At 37.6% G+C, this 19,635-nt stretch overlaps 1 protein-coding gene across 26 annotated transcripts in view; it reads right to left on the bottom strand.

Annotated features, from left to right (window-relative positions):
* LOC102952537 (sarcolemma associated protein) overlaps nt 1-19,635 on the bottom strand; it is a 150,543-nt gene that overhangs the window by 58,674 nt on the left and 72,234 nt on the right. For 25 of the 26 annotated variants that reach the window (XM_042979241.1, XM_042979230.1, XM_042979232.1 and 22 more), the window contains exons 4-6: nt 10,120-10,192; nt 4,589-4,625; nt 2,548-2,610 (exon numbers count right to left, since the gene is read on the bottom strand). In XM_042979241.1, coding sequence (XP_042835175.1) covers nt 2,548-2,610; nt 4,589-4,625; nt 10,120-10,192 — 173 coding nt within the window. Of the gene's footprint in view, nt 1-2,547; nt 2,611-4,588; nt 4,626-5,449; nt 5,569-10,119; nt 10,193-19,635 lie in introns of those variants that run through there. The other variant, XM_042979254.1, reaches the window with a different exon arrangement.

Genomic DNA, 19,635 nt, shown 5'->3' with positions numbered 1-19,635 from the left:
ACATTTGATAGCTGTTAAGAGGGTCTCCTTCACTAGAAGTCAAGGTGAAAATGCTCACACAGCATTCAGCGGTGGTTATGGCACATCTTTAAATTTCACTTTCTTCTATTCCTGTCATTAGCCAAAGAAGAACACTTACTACCCTAATACCTCTGGAGCCACCTCAGCAAAGAAGGGTATGCTTCAAACACATTTCTTGAGATTTAAAGCATGCATTTATTGTTGTCCACATCCTTGATACATAATGATTAGAGAAAATCTGACCTAATTAAGAGTTAGTGGTACTGTTTTTTAATATAATTGTAAAAGTATAGATTAAGGAATCTAACAAAGGCCATAAAACACAACTTACACTTAAAAGAGATGAGCTGCCAAGTTTATTTTAAGCTCTTAAAACATTCCTAATATCCAGGAAATTACATTAATGCTGCAAAAAGTTTTACTTAAACACAAAACCACCAAATAATCACTACTCCCACTAGGTGGTGTAATTTCACCTTTTTTTAACTCAATCCCATTTAGAGTTTCATAATTCCATGAACCACATCCTAATAGAAATCTAATAATATTTCCAGTTCTTTACTTTTAGTTCTAAGGCATAAAACATATCTACTCCAGTTTTTATTCAAAAGTTTTACAGTTTATGTAAGAATTCCAGCAATTCACAAAGATGTATATAGAAAAGATAGCACAATATAATATTCTCTCAAAAATCAGAAAAGAACAATTAAAGACATGCCCACCTATGAATATGCAAAGAACTGACAAAGGTGGAAAAAGTACTGAGTGAGTCAGGACATTAGATCGACAGTCCATGATGACTGGTGAGTATATAGTGTATATAGCCTCGGGAAATCATTTTTATCTAGATGAGCCCCATATTTCTCATGTGAAAAATGGAGGTTAGACCAGATTAATCTCAAAGTTTTCTTCTACTTCTAAAAATAAGAGAGATCTGGGTCAATTAATGTACCTTCCTATTGAGTGGTACACAAATGCTAACATGTATGGCATACACTTTAAGTGCCAGGCGCTGTTCTAAGTGCTTTACATATATTGGTTCATTTACTATTCACAATTCTGTGAGGTAAGTGCTATTATTATACCCATATCACATATTAAGAAAATGAGGCACGCAAAAGGGTTAAACAACTTTCCCAAAAGGTCAGAGGTTAAAGCCACAGATCGAGTCCAGGGAATTCTGGCTATGTTTTGTGCTGTTAGAAATTCTACTTAAATTACAAATGTGTAACAGTGCTTTTCTATGCACCGTTACATAACACCCAGTGGAAGTAAGATGTGATTAGTACTTTGACAATTTTCACAGACTTGTACATTCTTAACTGAGGGAGAACCACTTTTAGTGATTGATTCCTATAAAAGAACGTAGGAGCCAGGATCACTGGTTTGGTCCTATCATTTTTAAAAAGCAGACTTATGAATGTAAAATGAGTCACCCAAAGTTACAGAACTCAGTGGCAGAGCCAAGATAAAAAGTTCAATCTCTAAATTCCTGATCTAGGATTTTTCTTCAATATGCTCCCTCACCAGAATAATAATAGGAACATAATCTAGCCCAAATCTCCCCAAAATCAAGAGGGGACACACACACACACACACACACACACACACTTGTTTCCTTTTTAAAGATTTGAAAGGCTTTTTAAATATGGTATTAACTTCTTCAGGAGCCCACTCGATGTATCTGCCTCATCAAGATATCTTCCAACAGACTCAGCAGCACAGCCCAGTGGTTAAGGGTACAGATTCTGAGGTCTGACTGTCTGGGTTCAAAGCCCAGCTCTACTACACAGTGTGTAATATTGTGTAAATTATTTAACCTTCCAGACCATCAGTTACTCTCTCTATAAAAATGGGAATAAAATATGTACCTTACAGGATTGTTCTGAAGATTAAATGAGTAGAGGCAAAGAGCTAGAGTCTGGCATATAGTAAGTACTATGTAATTATTTGCTATTAAGCAACCAAAATCTCTCCAGGTTTAATTTTCTTTAGAAATCATCTATGGATGGGGGGCCTGGGTGGCTCAGTCAGTTAAGTGTCCGACTTCGGCTCAGGTCATGATCTCATGGTTTGAGGGTTCGAGCCCCGTGTCAGGCTCTGTGCTGACAGCTCAGAGCCTGGAACCTGCTTCAGATTCTGTGTTTTCCTCTCTCTCTCTGCCCCTCCCATGCTCACACTCTGTCAACCTCTCTCTCTCAAAAAATAAATACACATTAAAAAAAAAATTTTTTTTTAAATCATCTATGGATAAAGAACTATGTTGACACTTCCTCATATTTAAATAACAAAAACTTCTCTTGTACAGAACCCTATCTTTTCTAGACTTAATAATCCTGATTCTTTTATCCTTTCTTCACAAGACCTAATTTTAATCCTTTTTTTTTTTTTACTTTGAAAAGATATTTCTTTTGTACTTGTAGCCAGCCAATATTTCTTTAGCCTGTATTTGTGAACTAGCAAAATCAAACCTAAGTTGCTTAATTCTACTTTTAAAAACTAAGAATTTTCAAGATTTACTTTTACCTGTAGATACTGAGAAAGCTGGAATAGTTCCTGAGAGTACATACTTGGAGTGTTAGCAGCAACCTAGAAACAAAATGACACAAGTATCAATAGTCACACAAAACATTCATAAAAGACATTAAAGCAAACCAAGTCTTTGAAATGTCTATTTACTGAAGTATGCAAAATAAAAATTATTTTTAAGCTTAACCAGTTCCTTTCATTTTCAAAACATTTCTGTTCCGTGTGTAGAATTTGTAAATGGTGTTATATTTCACTGGCCAGTCTGAGATTTATAAGCAGGGTGGTGGAACAAGTACTACTCATGAAAACATTCCTTGATAAACCAAATCACAAGCACAAGGCAAAGGCAAGACAGCCCTTTCTTAATCCAGAAGTAATAACTCCTAAATCAACAGATCTATATTTTCCCCCTTTAAGATCCATTGTTAAACAGTTCTTCAATATGTCAACAGTCATAATTCATTCTGAGGCAGCCATCTTCAAAATGTTATTTGTATGTGAGGGTATGGGAGAGACAGAACAGGAAATATAATGCTTTGTCCAATGGCCAGAGGCAATGGAAATAGGTTTGTCTCTTTAAAAAAAAAGAAAAGAAAGAAAAGAGGGGCGCCTGGGTGGCTCAGCTGGTTAAGCATCTTAAGCATCCAATTTCAGCTCAGGTCATGATCTTATGGTTTGTGGATTCAAGCCCCGCATCGGACTCAGTGCCGACAGCTCAGAGCCTGGAGCCTGCTTCGGATTCTGTGTCTCCTTCTCTCTCTGTTCCTCCCCAACTCATGCTCTGTCTCTCTGTCTCTCAACAAATGAAAGAAACAAATAAACATTAAAAAAAAAAAATTAGAAAGAAGGAAAGAAAGAAAAAGAGAAAAAGAAAAAGAAAGAGAAAGAAAATAGCTTTGTCTTTTTTTTCTTCTTTAAACTATAGGTAGGTTTAAGAAGAAAAAGATAGTAAATAATAGTATTTAAACTATAAATTGTAGAAAAAATACTTAGAATTCAAGTGTATTAGGAAAAATTACCTTCTATCAGGGTTTCCCCCAAGTGTGGAACATATAACCATGGCATTATTTCTCCGCACACACACACCACCCCCCCCCCCCGCACCAAAGAAGGTACTAATAGGCTGCTGTTAACATTTACTCATATCAATACTACTAAGTCTTATGTATTAACTTATTAATGATGTTAATAGCATCATTCCCAATTAAGCTCAGAAAGCATATATTTTTAAATATGCTAACTAGAATTCAGAGACGTGGCATTATTTTTAAAAGTTAGTCTTATATTGGCAAGGTCATTATTTACTTCTGAAATAATTCTTGGTATTGCTGAACTTGATGATTAGCCACTTTTACTTCTAAAAAAGGAATTTAACAGAGAACTTCAGTTTCAGGCAGGCTTTCAGTCTTTATCCACATGGAAGAAAAAAAAATGTAAAATATTTTCCCAATAGTTTAGTTAGTACACTAAGAAAAAACATCTACATTAATGTCAAAAGACATCTTTTTTTTTTTTGCTATGAAGCAATGATATCTATAGTTTATTACACCATTATTTCTGAGGAAAATACTAACAAGTAATTATCACAAAGTTTCTGACCAAATCAGATTAAATAAAACTGCTTTTCAAGGACAATAAAAGAACAATTCCTGTAAACCCATATTTCTGTTATTTCTATGGGTAGGTATATGTTGGGTGAATATTTGGGTAGAAAGCTTTAATAAATATTTCTAGACATAACTGTATTCCAGAATAAACAGCAGTAACTAACACTTCGTACCTCTGGCTAGGCACAAAACAAGTACTCCTAGTCTATACAACCAGCCATTTATTTGAGATAACAAAAGCTTTTTCCTAAGAAACATCCACCCTAAATTCTCCAGATAGAGGACTGCAATAACCAAATATCTATATACACTGTATGTATTTTGTTACAGAAGAAAAATAAGCTTCTAGGTAAAGCATATTAAAAACAAACAAAAACATTTTGCAAAGCAATATAGCTGAGTTGGTTTGTAAAAAATCATTACTAACTTACTTTGTCAACAGGACTTGGTAATGGAGCATGGATGACACTGAAAAGAAAAATTTAGAATTTTTATCTAATTTCCTGACAACAGAGGAAACAAAGTAGGACAGTACCAGAATATCTTAAACCCCAAAGTTGCTACACTTGCTTTCATATAATTAAAAGAATGTGAATTATTTTTAATCCTTCATAAATACACAGCATTCTTAGAAAACAAGGTAATAAATACACAAATCTACTTTTTACACATAATATATTTTTAAACACAAATTCAAAATTCAAAACGTATTAAATGCCTTTTGAGGATCCACTATTTAACGAGGACTCTGGCGAATTTCTGGGCTCTACAACTTCTACATATCCATTTTTAATTTTGGAATCTGTAAGTTACATTCTTTTAAAATTAAATATTCCTATACACAAAGTCTTAAAAACCAAAGTTCTATTTGAAAGAAAGCTATAATTTGGAAACTTGCTCTAGGAGAAAAATTTTAGCTAGCCAAACAGTATTACTGTTCTTCTCCACCCAGCCCCTTCACACATTAACAAATGAAAGCTTAAATGTAAGTAGGAAACTAAACTCAGTATACCTCTTTAAAGCAGCAAACAGACAGTATAATTGGTACTAATTGCCTCTTCAGCCTTATAAAGTACTGACAGATAGGCAGTATAGTGTATCAGTTAAGTATGCAGGCTCAGAAGCCTGGGTCCGAATTCTGGCTCTACTTACAAGCTGTATAACCTTGGGCAAGTTACCTAAGCACTATAGGTCTCATCTTCCTCCTCTATAAAATGGGGATAATCATAAAAACAAGCCCAGGGGTTACTGTATTAAATGTGTTAATATAAATAAAGAGCTTTAAACAGTACCTTTAACATAGTAGCACTTGATCCTACTACCAGTTCCATGAGAACACAGCAGCTAAGGAAGCCAGGGGCCCTATCTTACAATGCCTGTAAGTTACTGTATGGGGGTTGGGGTGAGTAGAGAAAACACGAAGCAAGGCTGCTACCCACGTCCCCTCCCAGTGGCTAATCACTCCATATCCTAGACGCTACTCTGATAATGGTCACCTTGAAGGTTGACTAGAGGAAAGCTCCTAGATTCAACTGGTTAATTATGTGTAAACTAATGAGAAACTGATCTCTGACTTAAAAATAGAAATGACAATTCTAATCCCACTGTAATAACCACAAACATCCTAAGTACTGCTTCAATTCAATTAGTCACAAATACACTAAAATGCTGAATAAAATGGAATATTAAGAACCAGCACACCCTTCCCTTCTGAACACACATGATCCTGTGCAGACTCCCATTGAGATCATATAACCCTTTATATCTTCAATTTCACATGTGTGTTTTTAGGCATTGTGACCAATTTACCTCTGGATGCCCAGAACCTATCACAACGCCCTGGAAAAGCTGGTGCCCAATGAAGGTTTAAAAAATTATGCCAACTTTAGTTTTTCTCTCTACCCCATAAACATGGGATAGATATCTTAAACATAACTTTTGTTTTCTTCACTATACAAGTAATACATATTGATTATGTGTGTGCAGTAAAGCAAGAGAAAATAAGTAAAAACTACCTAATGCCAGCACCCAGAGGTAACCATTTGGGGTATATACCTTTTTCTCTATAGATACGCACATATAGGCAAATGAACTTAAGAAAGTCTAAATAGAAGCAAATAGTACTCATGGTTTTTTAATTCCATTTTTCTTCGTGACCAAAGTACAAAATATTCTGTTCTTATGAACATTTAGTTAGCCAAAGGCTGAAAATCCAGTTAAACATTCCATAAGTAATATGTATTTGTGTGTGTATAGTATGTATTTTACAGAACCTATCTTGGATATAAACGTATTCTGTTTGGATTTTAAGAAAAGTTCATATGCAATAAGGGAATGCAGAAAAAGAAAACCATTATTTAGTGTTAGGACTGCGGAATTACAGGCAATTTCTCTGTTATCACTTAAAAATTATTTGTACAGGGGTGCCTGGCATGGCTCAGTCAGTGCAGCATACAACTCTTGATCTCGGGGTCATGAGTTTGAGCCCCATGTTCAGTGTAAAGATTACTTTAAAAAATAATATTTGTGTGATATAATAAAAATCAAGGAAGAAAAAAGAATCTTTTTTTTTTCTTTTGAGAAAGAGAGTGCAAGCAAGGGAAAAGGCCAGAGGGAAAGAGAGAGAATCTTAAGCAGACTCCATGCTCAGTGTGGAGCGTGACACAAGGCTCGATTCCACAACCCTGGGATCATGCCCTGAGCAGAAATCAAGAGTCGGATGCTCAACCAAGGCACCCAGACACCCCAATAACCAGCTTTTTGAGAACTATCTAGTGAAGATCTTAAAAGCATTAAATGCTATGTATACAATGTATCTGAAACTCTAAAATTCTGGTGTACTCAAAAATATCTTGATTGCTATAAAAGATTACAGTCATAGAAACAGTCAATGATTATCATGTGCTTAATATATGCCAGGTACTACACAAAACTTTTAGTGCACAAACTTATTTAATCTTCCTCATAAAATTCCTGCTCCACAAGTACTACTGTTATCTTCATTTTTCATATGAGAAAAGGGAGGCCTGCTCAAGTCACAGAATAGGTGGAGTCTGGCTTTGAAACAGACTATCTGCCTCTAAAGACTATTCTGATCTTCCTCCAGCTCTGGAGAAGTGCCCGTCCCAAATTCGTCTTCTCCAGAAAGTCAGCCAGGTTGTGTACAAAGAAATTGGCAGCAAAATTCTAAATGCTAATATTTAATCACATAAGAAAAACCAAACAATAAGGAAACAAGGACAAAGATGAAAAGCATTGGGGAAACAAGGGCACGGACACAATTCACAACATAGACTGAGAAATTCACATGCCCTACTAGATGGAACCTGAGATTACAGATAACCCTTTATATAACTGCTCAAAGTTTTTAACTCCATGAAAGAAAAATCTCATTATCACACAGAAACATCAAGGTTTTTAAGAAGTCACACATCATTAGATGACTAATAGTTATTCTTATTTTTAAAAACTTAACCCTTGACTCATAAGAGCTGAGTCACATTAAAGCTTCCAAAGTAAACTGTATTTTTAATAATTAAACTATAATATAGAATAGGAAACAGATTGTTATGAATTTTAAATGTTTAGGGGCACCTGGGTGGCTTAGTCGGTTAAGCGTCTGACTTCGGCTCAGGTCACGATCTCACAGTGCATGAGTTCGAGCCCTGCATCAGGCTCTGTGCTGACAGCTCAGAGCCTGGAGCCTGCTTCAGATTCTGTCTCCCTCTCTCTCTGCCCCTCCCCCACTCCTGCTTGTGCACGCGTGTGCACTCTCGCACGTGCGCGCTCTCTCTCTCTCAAAAATAAATATTAGGGGCGCCTGGGTGGCTCAGTCGGTTGAGCGTCTGACTTCGGCTCAGGTCATGATCTCGCAGTGAGTTCAAGCCCCGCGTTGGGCTCTGTGCTGACAGTTCAGAGCCTGGAGCCTGTTTCAGATTCTGTATCTCCCTCTCTCTCTGCCCTCCCCAGCTCATGCTCTGTCTCTCTCTCTCTCTCTGGCAAAAATAAATAAACATTTAAAAAAATTTTTAATAATAAATAAATAAATATTTAAAAGATTTATTTAAATAAAATAAAATCTTTAAAAATTTTTGCTTTGCTTCAGATATCCTTAAAGCTAACAAAAATTGGTATCTTCTTTTTTTTAATTTAATTTTATTTTTTTATATCTGGGATAATTTTGCCAGAGGTTATATAGAGAGAATTCAAATTTTAAAAAAAAATTTTCAATGTTTATTTATTATTGAGAGACAGAGAGAGACAGAGCATGAGCATGGGAGGGGCAGAGAGAGGGGAAGACACAGACTCTGAAGTAGGCTCCATGCTCTGAGCTGTCAGCACAGAGCCTGATGCGGAGCTTGAACTCACAAACTGCGAGATCATGACCTGAGCTGACATCGGATGCTTAACCAACTGAGCCACCTAGGTGCCCCAAAAATTGGTAGCTTCTAACTGAAGCAAAATATATAGTAATTCTAATGAAAGCACAGACTGTCATGGTAATAGGAGAGCCTCTCTGCTTTCTTTTTCATTCTTTCCTCTCACTACTCTACTTTGCCTTCAACTTACTACTTATCTTAACCTCCCATCCTCAGATCTTTGTCTTTGCTTTTGAAGGATAAAAAGTATTATGCTGGGTATAGAAAAAAGCTTCTGGCATATTCAAGGTCTTCCCCCCCAATAAAAAAATGGTTTAATTAATGATTACTACATAATGATAATCTGTGAAAAGCTCTAAGATTAAAATGTACTTATGTTTAGATCTTAACATATACATTTTATGAGTAACTCTTCTCTTTCACATTTGTCTTCCTCTAAGTAATCTTTCCACTGCTTCAGGAAAAAAAAAATGCAGCATTGGAAAATCCCTCCAAAATTCCCATCAAAATAGGCTACTAACTATATCAACACCCCTCAAGGTCCTAAAAGATGATGACACTGGCATTAACTTCAGAGGGAATTATACTTTAAGAATCCTCTATTAAATGCAGATCAAAATACAGTTATCACTTAGGACACCCGGATGGCTCAGTAGGTTAAGCGCCAGACTTGATTTCAGCTCAGATCATGATCTCAGGGTTCGTGAGTGGAGCCCCACGTCAGGCTCTGTGCTGACAGAGCAGAGCCTGCTTGGGATTGTGTCTCTCCTCTCTTGCTGACCCTCTCCCATTCTCACCCACACGAGTGTGAGCACTCTCTCTCTCAAAATAAATAAATAACCATTAAAAATAATATTTTTAGGGGTGCCTGGATGGCTCAGTTGGTTAAGCATCCAACTCTTGGTTTCAGCTCAGGTCATGATCTCACAGTTTGTGGGTTCAAGCTCTGCATCAGGGCTTGGGATTCTCTCTCCCTCTGTCTTTGCCCCTCCCCTATCTGTACTCTCTCTCTCTCTCTCAAAATAAACTAAATTAAAAAAAAAATTTTTTTTTCATACAGTTATCATTCACCAGTGACTTACATACCCTAAATATTTTAAAAACAACTAATTGGGGTGCCTGGGTGGCTTGGTCGGTTAAGCGTCCGACTTCGGCTCAGGTCATGATCTCACAGTCCGTGGGTTCGAGCCCCGCGTCAGACTCTGTGCTGACAGCTCAGAGCCTGGAGGCTGTTTCAGATTCTGTGTGTGTCTCTCACTCTGCCCCTCCCCTCTTCATGCTCTGTCTCTCTCTGTCTCAAAAATAAATAAACGTTAAAAAAAAAATTTAAAAACAACCAATTATCCATCAAAATATAAACTGTAAAGTTAACTTTGGAAACAAAATAACCTGCCTCCTTATACATTATTATTTACTAGAATTGTAAATAACATGAAAAGGAATTAAAATGAAGTATATTATATTGTAAAAGTACTGCATTAATTTTCTACCATTATTAGAATAATCCTCAAGTGTTAACAGTATACCATCATCTAGAATATTATTAACCAAGGTAGTTGAAACAAAAACTAAATTATACTCACTCTGAGCGGAGCCGGGCTTCCATACCATCTGGTAGAAAAAGTTTTATTGTAGAAACAATACACCCATGGGTAACTGGTTAAAAAAACAAATAAGATGGATAAAGTAATTTTTTAAAAATACAAACATTCACATCTCTCATATTCAAAGATATATTTTATTCTTAAATGTAATAACTTCCAGGAAAGAAAAAAATCTGGTGGTTTAATGACAATGTTTATTCCTCTGGAGAAAGTCCCCTCTATTCATTCTGAATCACAGTCGCAAGGCAGAATTACAGAGAGAATTGTTAAGTCCTAGCCTCCAATGCAGTGACAGTCCATAAAAGGTCAGCTGAATACACGGAAATACAATTGAGGTCAGGAAATGCACTTTCTCTGCCATCTGTTGGCATCAAAACCTAACTCCAACTATTCCCCAATTTAGAAGTTAGCCCTAGTTTCTAGTTCTCCTGTCCTCAACCTGTAACTTCTACCCACGCCTCACAAAACTCTAACATCCTGCATAACACAGCTTGAAATATGCCACTCAATTCCCCATTTGATGAGTGAGAAAACCAAGACCTCAGACAAGTGAGACTGCTTCTTGAACTCTGTTATTAAGTATCAGAGATTTTGGTAGAGCTCAAGTCTGAGGTTTCCAGTTCAGTATCTAAAATTGTGGTTCTGTATTCTTGGTGCTTTTTCTTCCTTCACCCCCAAACATTTTTATATAACATTACAGCACTCACTTTGTAGACAATTTCTTACTGTTGCTTCTTACTTCCTCCTCTTCCTTCTGAAGATTTCAAGAGACAAAACCCCCCAAAAGCAGCATTTATACAGAGCTTCTCTTTTTATATGGGCTTTGTAGAAAAAAACTTTTTTGCTGGTTTAAGGTTGATGGCTTTTTATGTCTCTGTCCTTCAGAGATTACATCTTCCAGGGTTAGGGTTCAAAGGGTTAATTTATTTAGTGTACCAAAATCTAATTTAAAAGCTAATGCATAATATACTGTATATGCATAATTTACTGTATCATGATTAGGGCGGTGGCAATTATAGGACAGTATACATTTGTCAAAACTCAGTGAGTTGTGCTTGTAAAACTGGTGTTGCAAGTAAATTATATTTCAATGAAACTTATTAAGAATAGAGCTAATGCATTTAGGTACAGGTAAATCATTAAGTGCTCAAACCCATGAATCATCAAGATGATCTTATAAACATGGATATTATTCTGACATCTGGAAATACACAGTAAACTTAAGAAATTTAGCATAGTTTACTCAATTTTCATTAACTTATTATTGAAAAGTGCTAACACAAATCAGGAACCATCTATGGGACAGGCTTCTAAACTGCCTAACACAGCAATCACAGCCCTGAAACATTGGGCTCCTTCCTTCCTTTCAGGCCTCATCCTCCATCCTGCTACCAAAAACACCCTGTGCAAGACTAAGCTACCTGCATCTCCAAATCCCTTACTTTTCACAACTCCATGCACTTTACAAGCTGTTCTGTCAGTGATGTCCTTTATCCCTTTGCCTCCATAACCAAAAGCCACTTATCCATTCAGCTCAGACATTCTACTTCCTTCACCAAACTCAGTATCTGAGTTAGAGGTCCCCAAAGTCTCCTATATCTACTTCTTATAATACTGAGCACATTGGATTATGAATATTTATCATTTATACAACTATTGTCTCACCAGTTAGAGTCAACTCTGTGACAGGAACAAGGATTGGTTGCTTTTCACTTTTTAAATCCTGTACTAGGGAGAGTTATCTGGTACAAACTAGGCATTTAATAAATGATTACTGAATATGCCAAAGCACATATCTGGTTAATATTTTACAGCTTTAATTACCAGGGGTGAAGACATCTCTTACTTTGAGGACAGTAGGGTTCACCTACACTTTCAAGAACCACCTAACTCCCTCCTTTTCCTGGCAGAACATAGGAAGGGACAAATTCATCCCCAGTTCTATGGCTTTCCCAGAGATTTACTATAAACAGGTTACAATAAATACACGAGCACAATACAAGAAGATCCAAGAGTACTGACACCTGACCAATATATTTATTAAATTGGTAATAAAGTCTAAAAAAATAGGTGCAGTGAGTTAATAGAATAAAACTGCAGTGCCAGAGCTGACAAGCTGTGATATATTACATCAGAATCTCCATTGCTCAGACTTATTTTTTTTTTAATTTTTTTTATTACATTTATTTATTTTTGAGAGACAGAGTGAGACAGAGCACGAGTGGGGGCAGGGTGGAGAGAGAAGGAGACACAGAATCTGAAGCAGGCTCCAGGCTCTGAGCTGTCAGCATGAGCCCGATGTGGGGGTCGAACCCACAAACTGTGAGATCATGACCTGAGCCGAAGTTGGATATTTAACCAACTGGTGGAGCCACCCAGGCACCCCCCATTGCTCAGATTTATCACCCCAAAGTCCAGCACCTGGACTGACGTACAAATCTGTGAGACGAATCAAGGGCTAATACTGATTGGGTAGCACAGGGTTGGTGTACTACTGAAAGCAGTTAAAGATCACGTCTGACTAAGCTGACCATCTAGTCTAGCCAACCCTTCCTTTGAAAAGGTTCTTGTGATACCTAGATGCACAGAACAGTTTTTTTTTAATTTGCAACAGGCAAGTATTTAAAACTACCTGATAAAAATGTTTTGTTCTAACACTTACATTAATCAACTCTACATAGCAGTATTTCCCAAAATGGAGTGTTAGCAGGTGTTAACAAAAAAGGATTTGGGGGTCAGAAAAGTTTGGGAAATACTTGGTAAAAAGAGATGGAAAGAATTTTTTTTTTTTTTTTACAAGTCTTTCACAGAGCTTAAAGGACTTTTTGTCCATCATGAGGCTCTAAAAGTAAGATGCATTTTCCAAGCTTATTTGACCATTGAGCATCCCTGGCCCCTGTTTTCAGAACACTTAACACAGGAACTAATATTAGGGTATTTTATATATGATATATACAGTATTATAAAAAAATACTTTGGAAAAGTACTGCTGTAAAATATTCTATGAAGTACTTTGTAAACAAATTTCACTCAAAATTCACTCAGAAACATTATTTACCATATTTACAAGATTCAAAGACAAAATTAATTGTAAAACACACAATTTAAAAGTTTCTTGGGCAGACTAAGGAGGCCACAGGATCACTGCCACATTAAATACAAGTACCCATTGCTTTTTAAAAGTTTGTGTTACATTACTTTGCATCTATGAAAAACCTACATTAGTACCTGTTTTCCTAACTGAAAGAAATAACTGGAAAGGATTTTGGCTAATTATGAAAATCAAAGTGTAAGCAGCATTCAGCATTTGTTTTGCAGCAAGCTGTTAACAGAGGTAATAAGAACAGTCCCACAAAGCTCCCTCCCCACAAACTATACTCAGCAGCTCAGTCTTGAGCTGCCATAACTTTGAACTGTGTCTGTGAGCATCTGTACTTAATCTCAGTTTATTTTGTGCATCCATTAGCAAGATATGTCCTAAGGTAACAGAAAAGCCTAAGAGAGGTTACTTTTTGGGTCTGGGAACTCTAAAAACTCTTTCCATATAAATTCATGGTAATTGCTTCTTTACGCCATTTTGAAAAGGTTTCATAGGAATGCTCTTTTTTTCTGACAGCAAGGGAACCTGTATGCATATGCATTATAAGCTACATGTAAATTTCAGAAATGTTAAAACATGAAAAACAGATGTGTCTGAATCAAAGAAATAAGGTATCTATGGAGAAAAATCTGCAATTACTTGTAGTTGTGAGACTTTATTAAAAATCAAAATGAAGACTACCCAAGCTGTCGTTTGTGGGTTTTTATCTCTAGTATCTTACACAGATTATCTTGCTTTTGAGTTAATACGTTTACTTTACGGTATGAAGTCAGCCTTTTCTATTGCCTCTTCACACAAACATCACTTAAAAGACCCATGTTCACTGTGATTAGTTTAAAAAGCTGTTTAAGGCCCTGGACTGGGAGACTGAAACTTCTGGGATATGTTGTAGTCTGGTTCTATCTCTATTCCTGCACTGAGTAGGAAGATCAACACTACTCTATATTTGAGTAGTTTGAGAGATCTTTTTTTTTTAATGTTTATTTATTTTGAGAGAGAGAGAGAGTGAGGAGAGTGGGGGAAGGGGAGAGGAAGAGAGGGAGAGGGAGGGAGAGAGGGGGAGAGTGAGAGAGACAGAGAGGGAGAGTGACAGAGAGAGAGAGAGAGAGAGAGAGAGAGAGTGAGTAAGTGAGAGAATGAGAATCCCAAGCAGGCTCCACACCCAGTGCACAGAGCCTGATGCAGGGCTTGATCCCACAACAGTGAGATCATGACCTGAGCTGATATCAAGAGTCAGATGCTTAACCGAATGAGCCACCCAGACACCCCTTGAAGATCTCTTGAAATGACTGGAAGTAACAGGAAGAAGACCAAAGAAGTATAAGAAACATTTATAAAACCAAGACCTAAATGAGAGGTGTTAACATTTCCAAACTGGAGAATAATTTAATTGTCTTTTGACTGCAATCTAAGATAAAAGAGTTCCCAAACTTTCATTCCTGAATTTTTCCCTTCATAAAGCTTTCGACTTAAAGATTTTTTTTTAAGTCAGAAAAGAGGTAGGGAAAGTTCGCTGAAGAGACAAGTAACATTAATTCTAAAGAATTTTTTTTTGTATTGATATTCTATCATTCTGTCTTCACTTGTGAGCTGGAGTACGGTAATAAAAAGCTTTCCCTCCTCAACTAATTGTATATATCAGGAATAATTTCTATAGGAAAGGTCGCATACATGGTTTATGCCTTCTCTTTATTTACTTGTTTTCAGAATGGTTTGTCTAGGCTTCCAAGGGTGATTAAATCTTTTTGCCTTCTTGTATTATTTAAATTCATGGATTTAAGCACATTTGATATATTTCAATCCACCATAGTTATTATTTGATGTGCAACTGTCCCATCTTTGATCAGCTGGAACTCCATGTTAATTCGAGTTTTCTGACACAATCCTACCAGTCTTAGATAGCTTCACTGCTTTATAATATGACAGAATCTTCTAGGCTCACCCTGTACATTTCCTGCCTAGACTCAGAGTCAGCTGTTTCTCCTAGAAATCCTGTTTTTAGCTATTTATTTGGTGGGAAAAATCCTTTCTCTGTGCATGTGAATTCATTTGCAGCTTTATTTCTCTAGCATACAATGGAGCAATACTTCTTGTTGGTTTACTTTTTGATTTATGCACAAGGAGTAGTGGTTCTTTGGCTTTACCTATTTGCTAAATATTCAGTGAGAATCTGCTGGCTACAAAGCAGTATGCTGGTAAAGCCGGGGAAAACCAACATGATTATGACTAGGTCCTTGTCCTCGAGGAGATTTCAATTTATTTTGTAGAGAGAACAAGAAGTATCTAACATAACAACCAAGGGGGACATTTTTCACAAATGCTATAAGAGGTATACTATGGGAATTTGGAATGGACAAGGGCAGGGGAAGGATTTATTAAAAAGGCTAAAAAAAAAAAAAAAAAAGATTTCAAAAACTGGAAACGGGGGGCGCCTGGGTGGCTCAGTCGGTTGAGCGTCTGACTTCGGCTCAGGTCGTGATCTCACAGCTCGTGAGTTCGAGCCCTGCGTCGGGCTCTGTGCTGACAGCTCAGAGCCTGGAACCTGCTTCAGATTCTGTGCCTCCCTCTCTCTCTGCCCCAACCCACTCGCATTCTATCTCTGTCTCTCTCAAAAATAAATAAACATCAAAAAAAAAATTAAAAAAAAAAAAACAAAAAAAAAAACTGGAAACGGAAGGAAAGGCTGAGAGAACGGCCTGAGCAAAGACACAGAAAGAGTAGGATGTAACAGCTGGAGGAGACTTGAGAGAGCAGGGAAAGAATACATTTCAAGGCCCTCTCGGTGCCAGGCCCCAGGCTAATTACACAATACATGTTAACTACTTACAACAAACCATGCAGATAGTCATTTTTATGTCTTATATGACAGATGAGACAGATCAGACAAGGTCAAAGAGGCTAAAGTTAACTTGCTTGAGATCATACCTTCGGCAAGTGGCAGTGCCAGGATTCAAAAGAATCTTTTCTATACACCATCTTACCTCTATTTTAGTTTAACAGCTTAACATATATTCAAGAAAGTAATGGGAAACAAAATAAAAACTCTGAACTGAATCTATATTTTTGAGGGCCTCAAGTGTACAATTAAGCATTTCAGACTTTATTGTACAGTATGGCACAGCCTTCTACAAGGAGAATGCCAAAAGTGTAACAGAAGGATATGTTGGAGGCAATGGATTGGCAGAGTATGGCGGTGAGAAGGGGAGAGCTAGTGTAACACCTGAGGTTGGCAACAGGAGAAACAAGTAGGAGCAGGGAAAGGAGACAAATGACCTGGATGGCACAGCTGCTAGAGGTAAGGAAGAGACAAGATTCAAAAAAAATACCAGGATTCTGAGTGTTTGAGAGAATGATGGAATAATACAAGAAATTGGGAAATCAGTAGAATGTTCTAGTTTGAAGGGGAAATTAAGCTATGTACAGGGTAATTATAAGGGGCTCGAGGACAAGGGAAAGCATATAACACAGCTGCTGCCAGAAACTTAATTGAGCAGGGTTCTTAAACCTAGTTTCCAAAAGAACAACCAAGGCTTTTAAAAAATAGGTATGTTCAGAAGAGACTCATAAATATGGAGAACAAACAGAGGGTTACTGGAGGGGGTGTAGGAGGGGGGATGGGCTAAATGGGTAAGGGGCACTAAGGAATCTACTCCTGAAATCATTGTTGCACTATATGCTAACTAATTTGGATGTAAATTTTAAAAAATAAAAAATAAAATAAAAACAAATAGGTATGTTCAGGGGCACTTGGGTGGCTCAGTCGACTAAGCTGCTGACTCAGTTTCAGCTCAGGTCATGATCTTACAGTTCAGGGGATCAAGCCCCACAGTGAGCTCCTTGCTGACAGCATGGAGCCTGCCTGGGATTCTCTCTCCATCTCTCTCTGCCCCTCCCCTATGCATGCACATTTTCTCTCTCTCTCAAAATAAATAAATAAACTTAAAAAAAATAGGTATGTTCAGTCTCCACACCTTGCAAATCTTCTTCTTAGGACTGAAGAGTGGGATCTAGATATCCACAGTTTTAAAAGTTCTGCAGGTAATTGTGGTGCAGATAATTCCTGGGTCAAGAATCCACTTTTTATTTTATTTATTTTATGTTTTTATTCTTGAGAGAGAGACAGAGTGCGAATAGGGGAGGGGCAGAGAGAGAGGGAGACAAAGGATCCAAAGCAGGCTCCAGGCTCTGAGCTGTTGGTGCACAGCCCAACGTGGGGCTTGAACTCACAGACTGTGAGATCATGACCCGAGCTGAAGTCAGACGCTTAGCCAACTGAGCCACCCAGGTACCCTGAGAATCCACTTTTTAAATGAACAAAAGAAGACTGCCATGCCATCAGAAAGATTCTCTTAGTCACCCCAGCAAATCTGGCACAGTCTCTGCTGAATCAGCTTTGTGATTTTCCCTAGCAGCTAGAAAGTGAAGGAAGTAAAGCTTCTGGTGAAAGTTACCAAAAGCTAGGAATGAACAAGGACAGCAAAACTAAGAGTGAAGGGGCAGTCTAGAAGTTAGTAAGAATTGAAATGGCCAATGACAGGTTTGAAAGGACAGACAGGTAAAGGAGCCTGGGGCTGCAGCTACTGAGAAAGAGAGGCAGACTTAATGGCAAGAGATGGTACAGGTGCCTGGCAAAGGTTTTGTTAATAATAAAAGTACCTGTCCCAGAGATGAGAACTTTGTATACGCTTTACCAACATTCACACTGAACATTATACCATAAACCTTGAGGTAGGTAGTAGTATCAAGAGTCCCATTTTATTAGATGAATAAAGTTTAGATAGGTTAAAGAGAGGTAACTGAGTCACAGCAAAATAAAAAGGGTTGTGGGAAACAAGAAGGTTGCCAGTTTCTGATCCTCATACTAAGCTTCTGGGTTAGGAGGAAGGTTGTCAAAATCTTAGTTGAGATAAGGTGGTAGAAAGAACTTTTGTAACATGGTAGAATAAGATTCATAAGACATTTTAAAATCTATTAACCAGTATGTGCCAGGTTGAGCACGGGGATTCCACAGTGAAGACAGACACACTGCCTGCTCTTGTGCAGCTTACAGTTTAGTGAGGGAGGCAAACACACAGAGGGGAGTGTAGTGTGCAAAAGGGACATGAAAAGGCACCTTTTCCAGCCTAGAAAAGTTTCTAGCCAAAGGAAAAAGCATGTGCAAGGGCTTGAAGACCAGAAAAGACAAGGCCTATTGTGGGGAGTAAAAGTAATTGAGGGCAGTTTGAGCACAATGCAAAAGGAAGGCACCACTGACCTTGCTCATACTAGGCCCCTTGCTCACAGGGGCTTACCCATGAACAGATATTGGTGAAGCAGACCTCGGTGATGAACTGAGTGCAGTTATATGTCAAGTTTACAGAACTAACTGGTCCCAAGCTTTGCAGCAGAGGTTTACTGAAATGTTACATGACCCAGAAAACTCATGCCCTGTCTGAGCAGTTTGTGAGTTTGGGAACAGAGGAATAGCTAGCACTGGGTTCCTAAGGCCCCGATTACAGGAAAATATGATAGGTTGGCTTTCTCTCTTCCTCACTTCCTTAAAAAAAAAAAAAAAAACCTGTTAGAATGTCATCCTATTTGTTTACAATATTTTGTATCTTTAGGGAAGGTTATTTGTACAGTACTGACCAGTGAGTTTTCTTCCTGGAGTCACACTATGTGGAAAGCCAAACATCAAAATCAGCTTGTTTTGGAGAGGTTGGAATAGAAGAGACATTAGTATGAATGGGTATGTTCAATGACATCAGGTTCCTATCACCTTTTTAATAAAATTATGATTTTATACACATACATGTATTAAAAAAACCATTTTCATATATTGTCTACTTTTTGAAATTTCCTTTTATACATACATTATTTTATATATATACATAAATGTCACAGACAGTGGAAGGTTTTTAATTGTAGTTTTATTATCCCCACCCTTTTTCATTTGGCTCCATCCTCTTTACCCTTCCTCTCCACCCACTCCAGGACGACTCATAGTAATGACCACACACATCCCTCCGTGTTTTTTTCCCTATGTTCAAACAATCAAATACACATATATGTATACATTTATAGGGATTGGTGAGACTTTAAAAAAAAAATTTTTTTTTAACATTTATTCATTTTTTTGAGAGAGAGAGACAGAGCATGAGCGGGGGAGGGGCAGGGAGAGAGAGAGAGAGAGGGAGACACAGAATCTGAAGCGGGCTCCAGGCTCCGAGCTGTCAGCACAGAGCCCGAAGCCAGGCTCGAACCCACGAACCGCAAGATTGTGACCTGAGCGAGTCAGCCGCTTAACCAACTGAGCCACCCAGGTGCCCTGAGACTTTTTAAAATAGAAATTATAGCCCGGCTAGCTCAGTCGATAGAGCATGAGACTCTTAAAATAGAAATTATTAATAGTAATT

Source organism: Panthera tigris, chromosome A2 (assembly GCF_018350195.1).
Source record: "Panthera tigris isolate Pti1 chromosome A2, P.tigris_Pti1_mat1.1, whole genome shotgun sequence".
NCBI classification, from domain to species: domain Eukaryota; kingdom Metazoa; phylum Chordata; class Mammalia; order Carnivora; family Felidae; genus Panthera; species Panthera tigris.
Note: the sequence above shows the minus strand (reverse complement) of the source record. Positions and strands in the feature narration are given on the sequence as shown.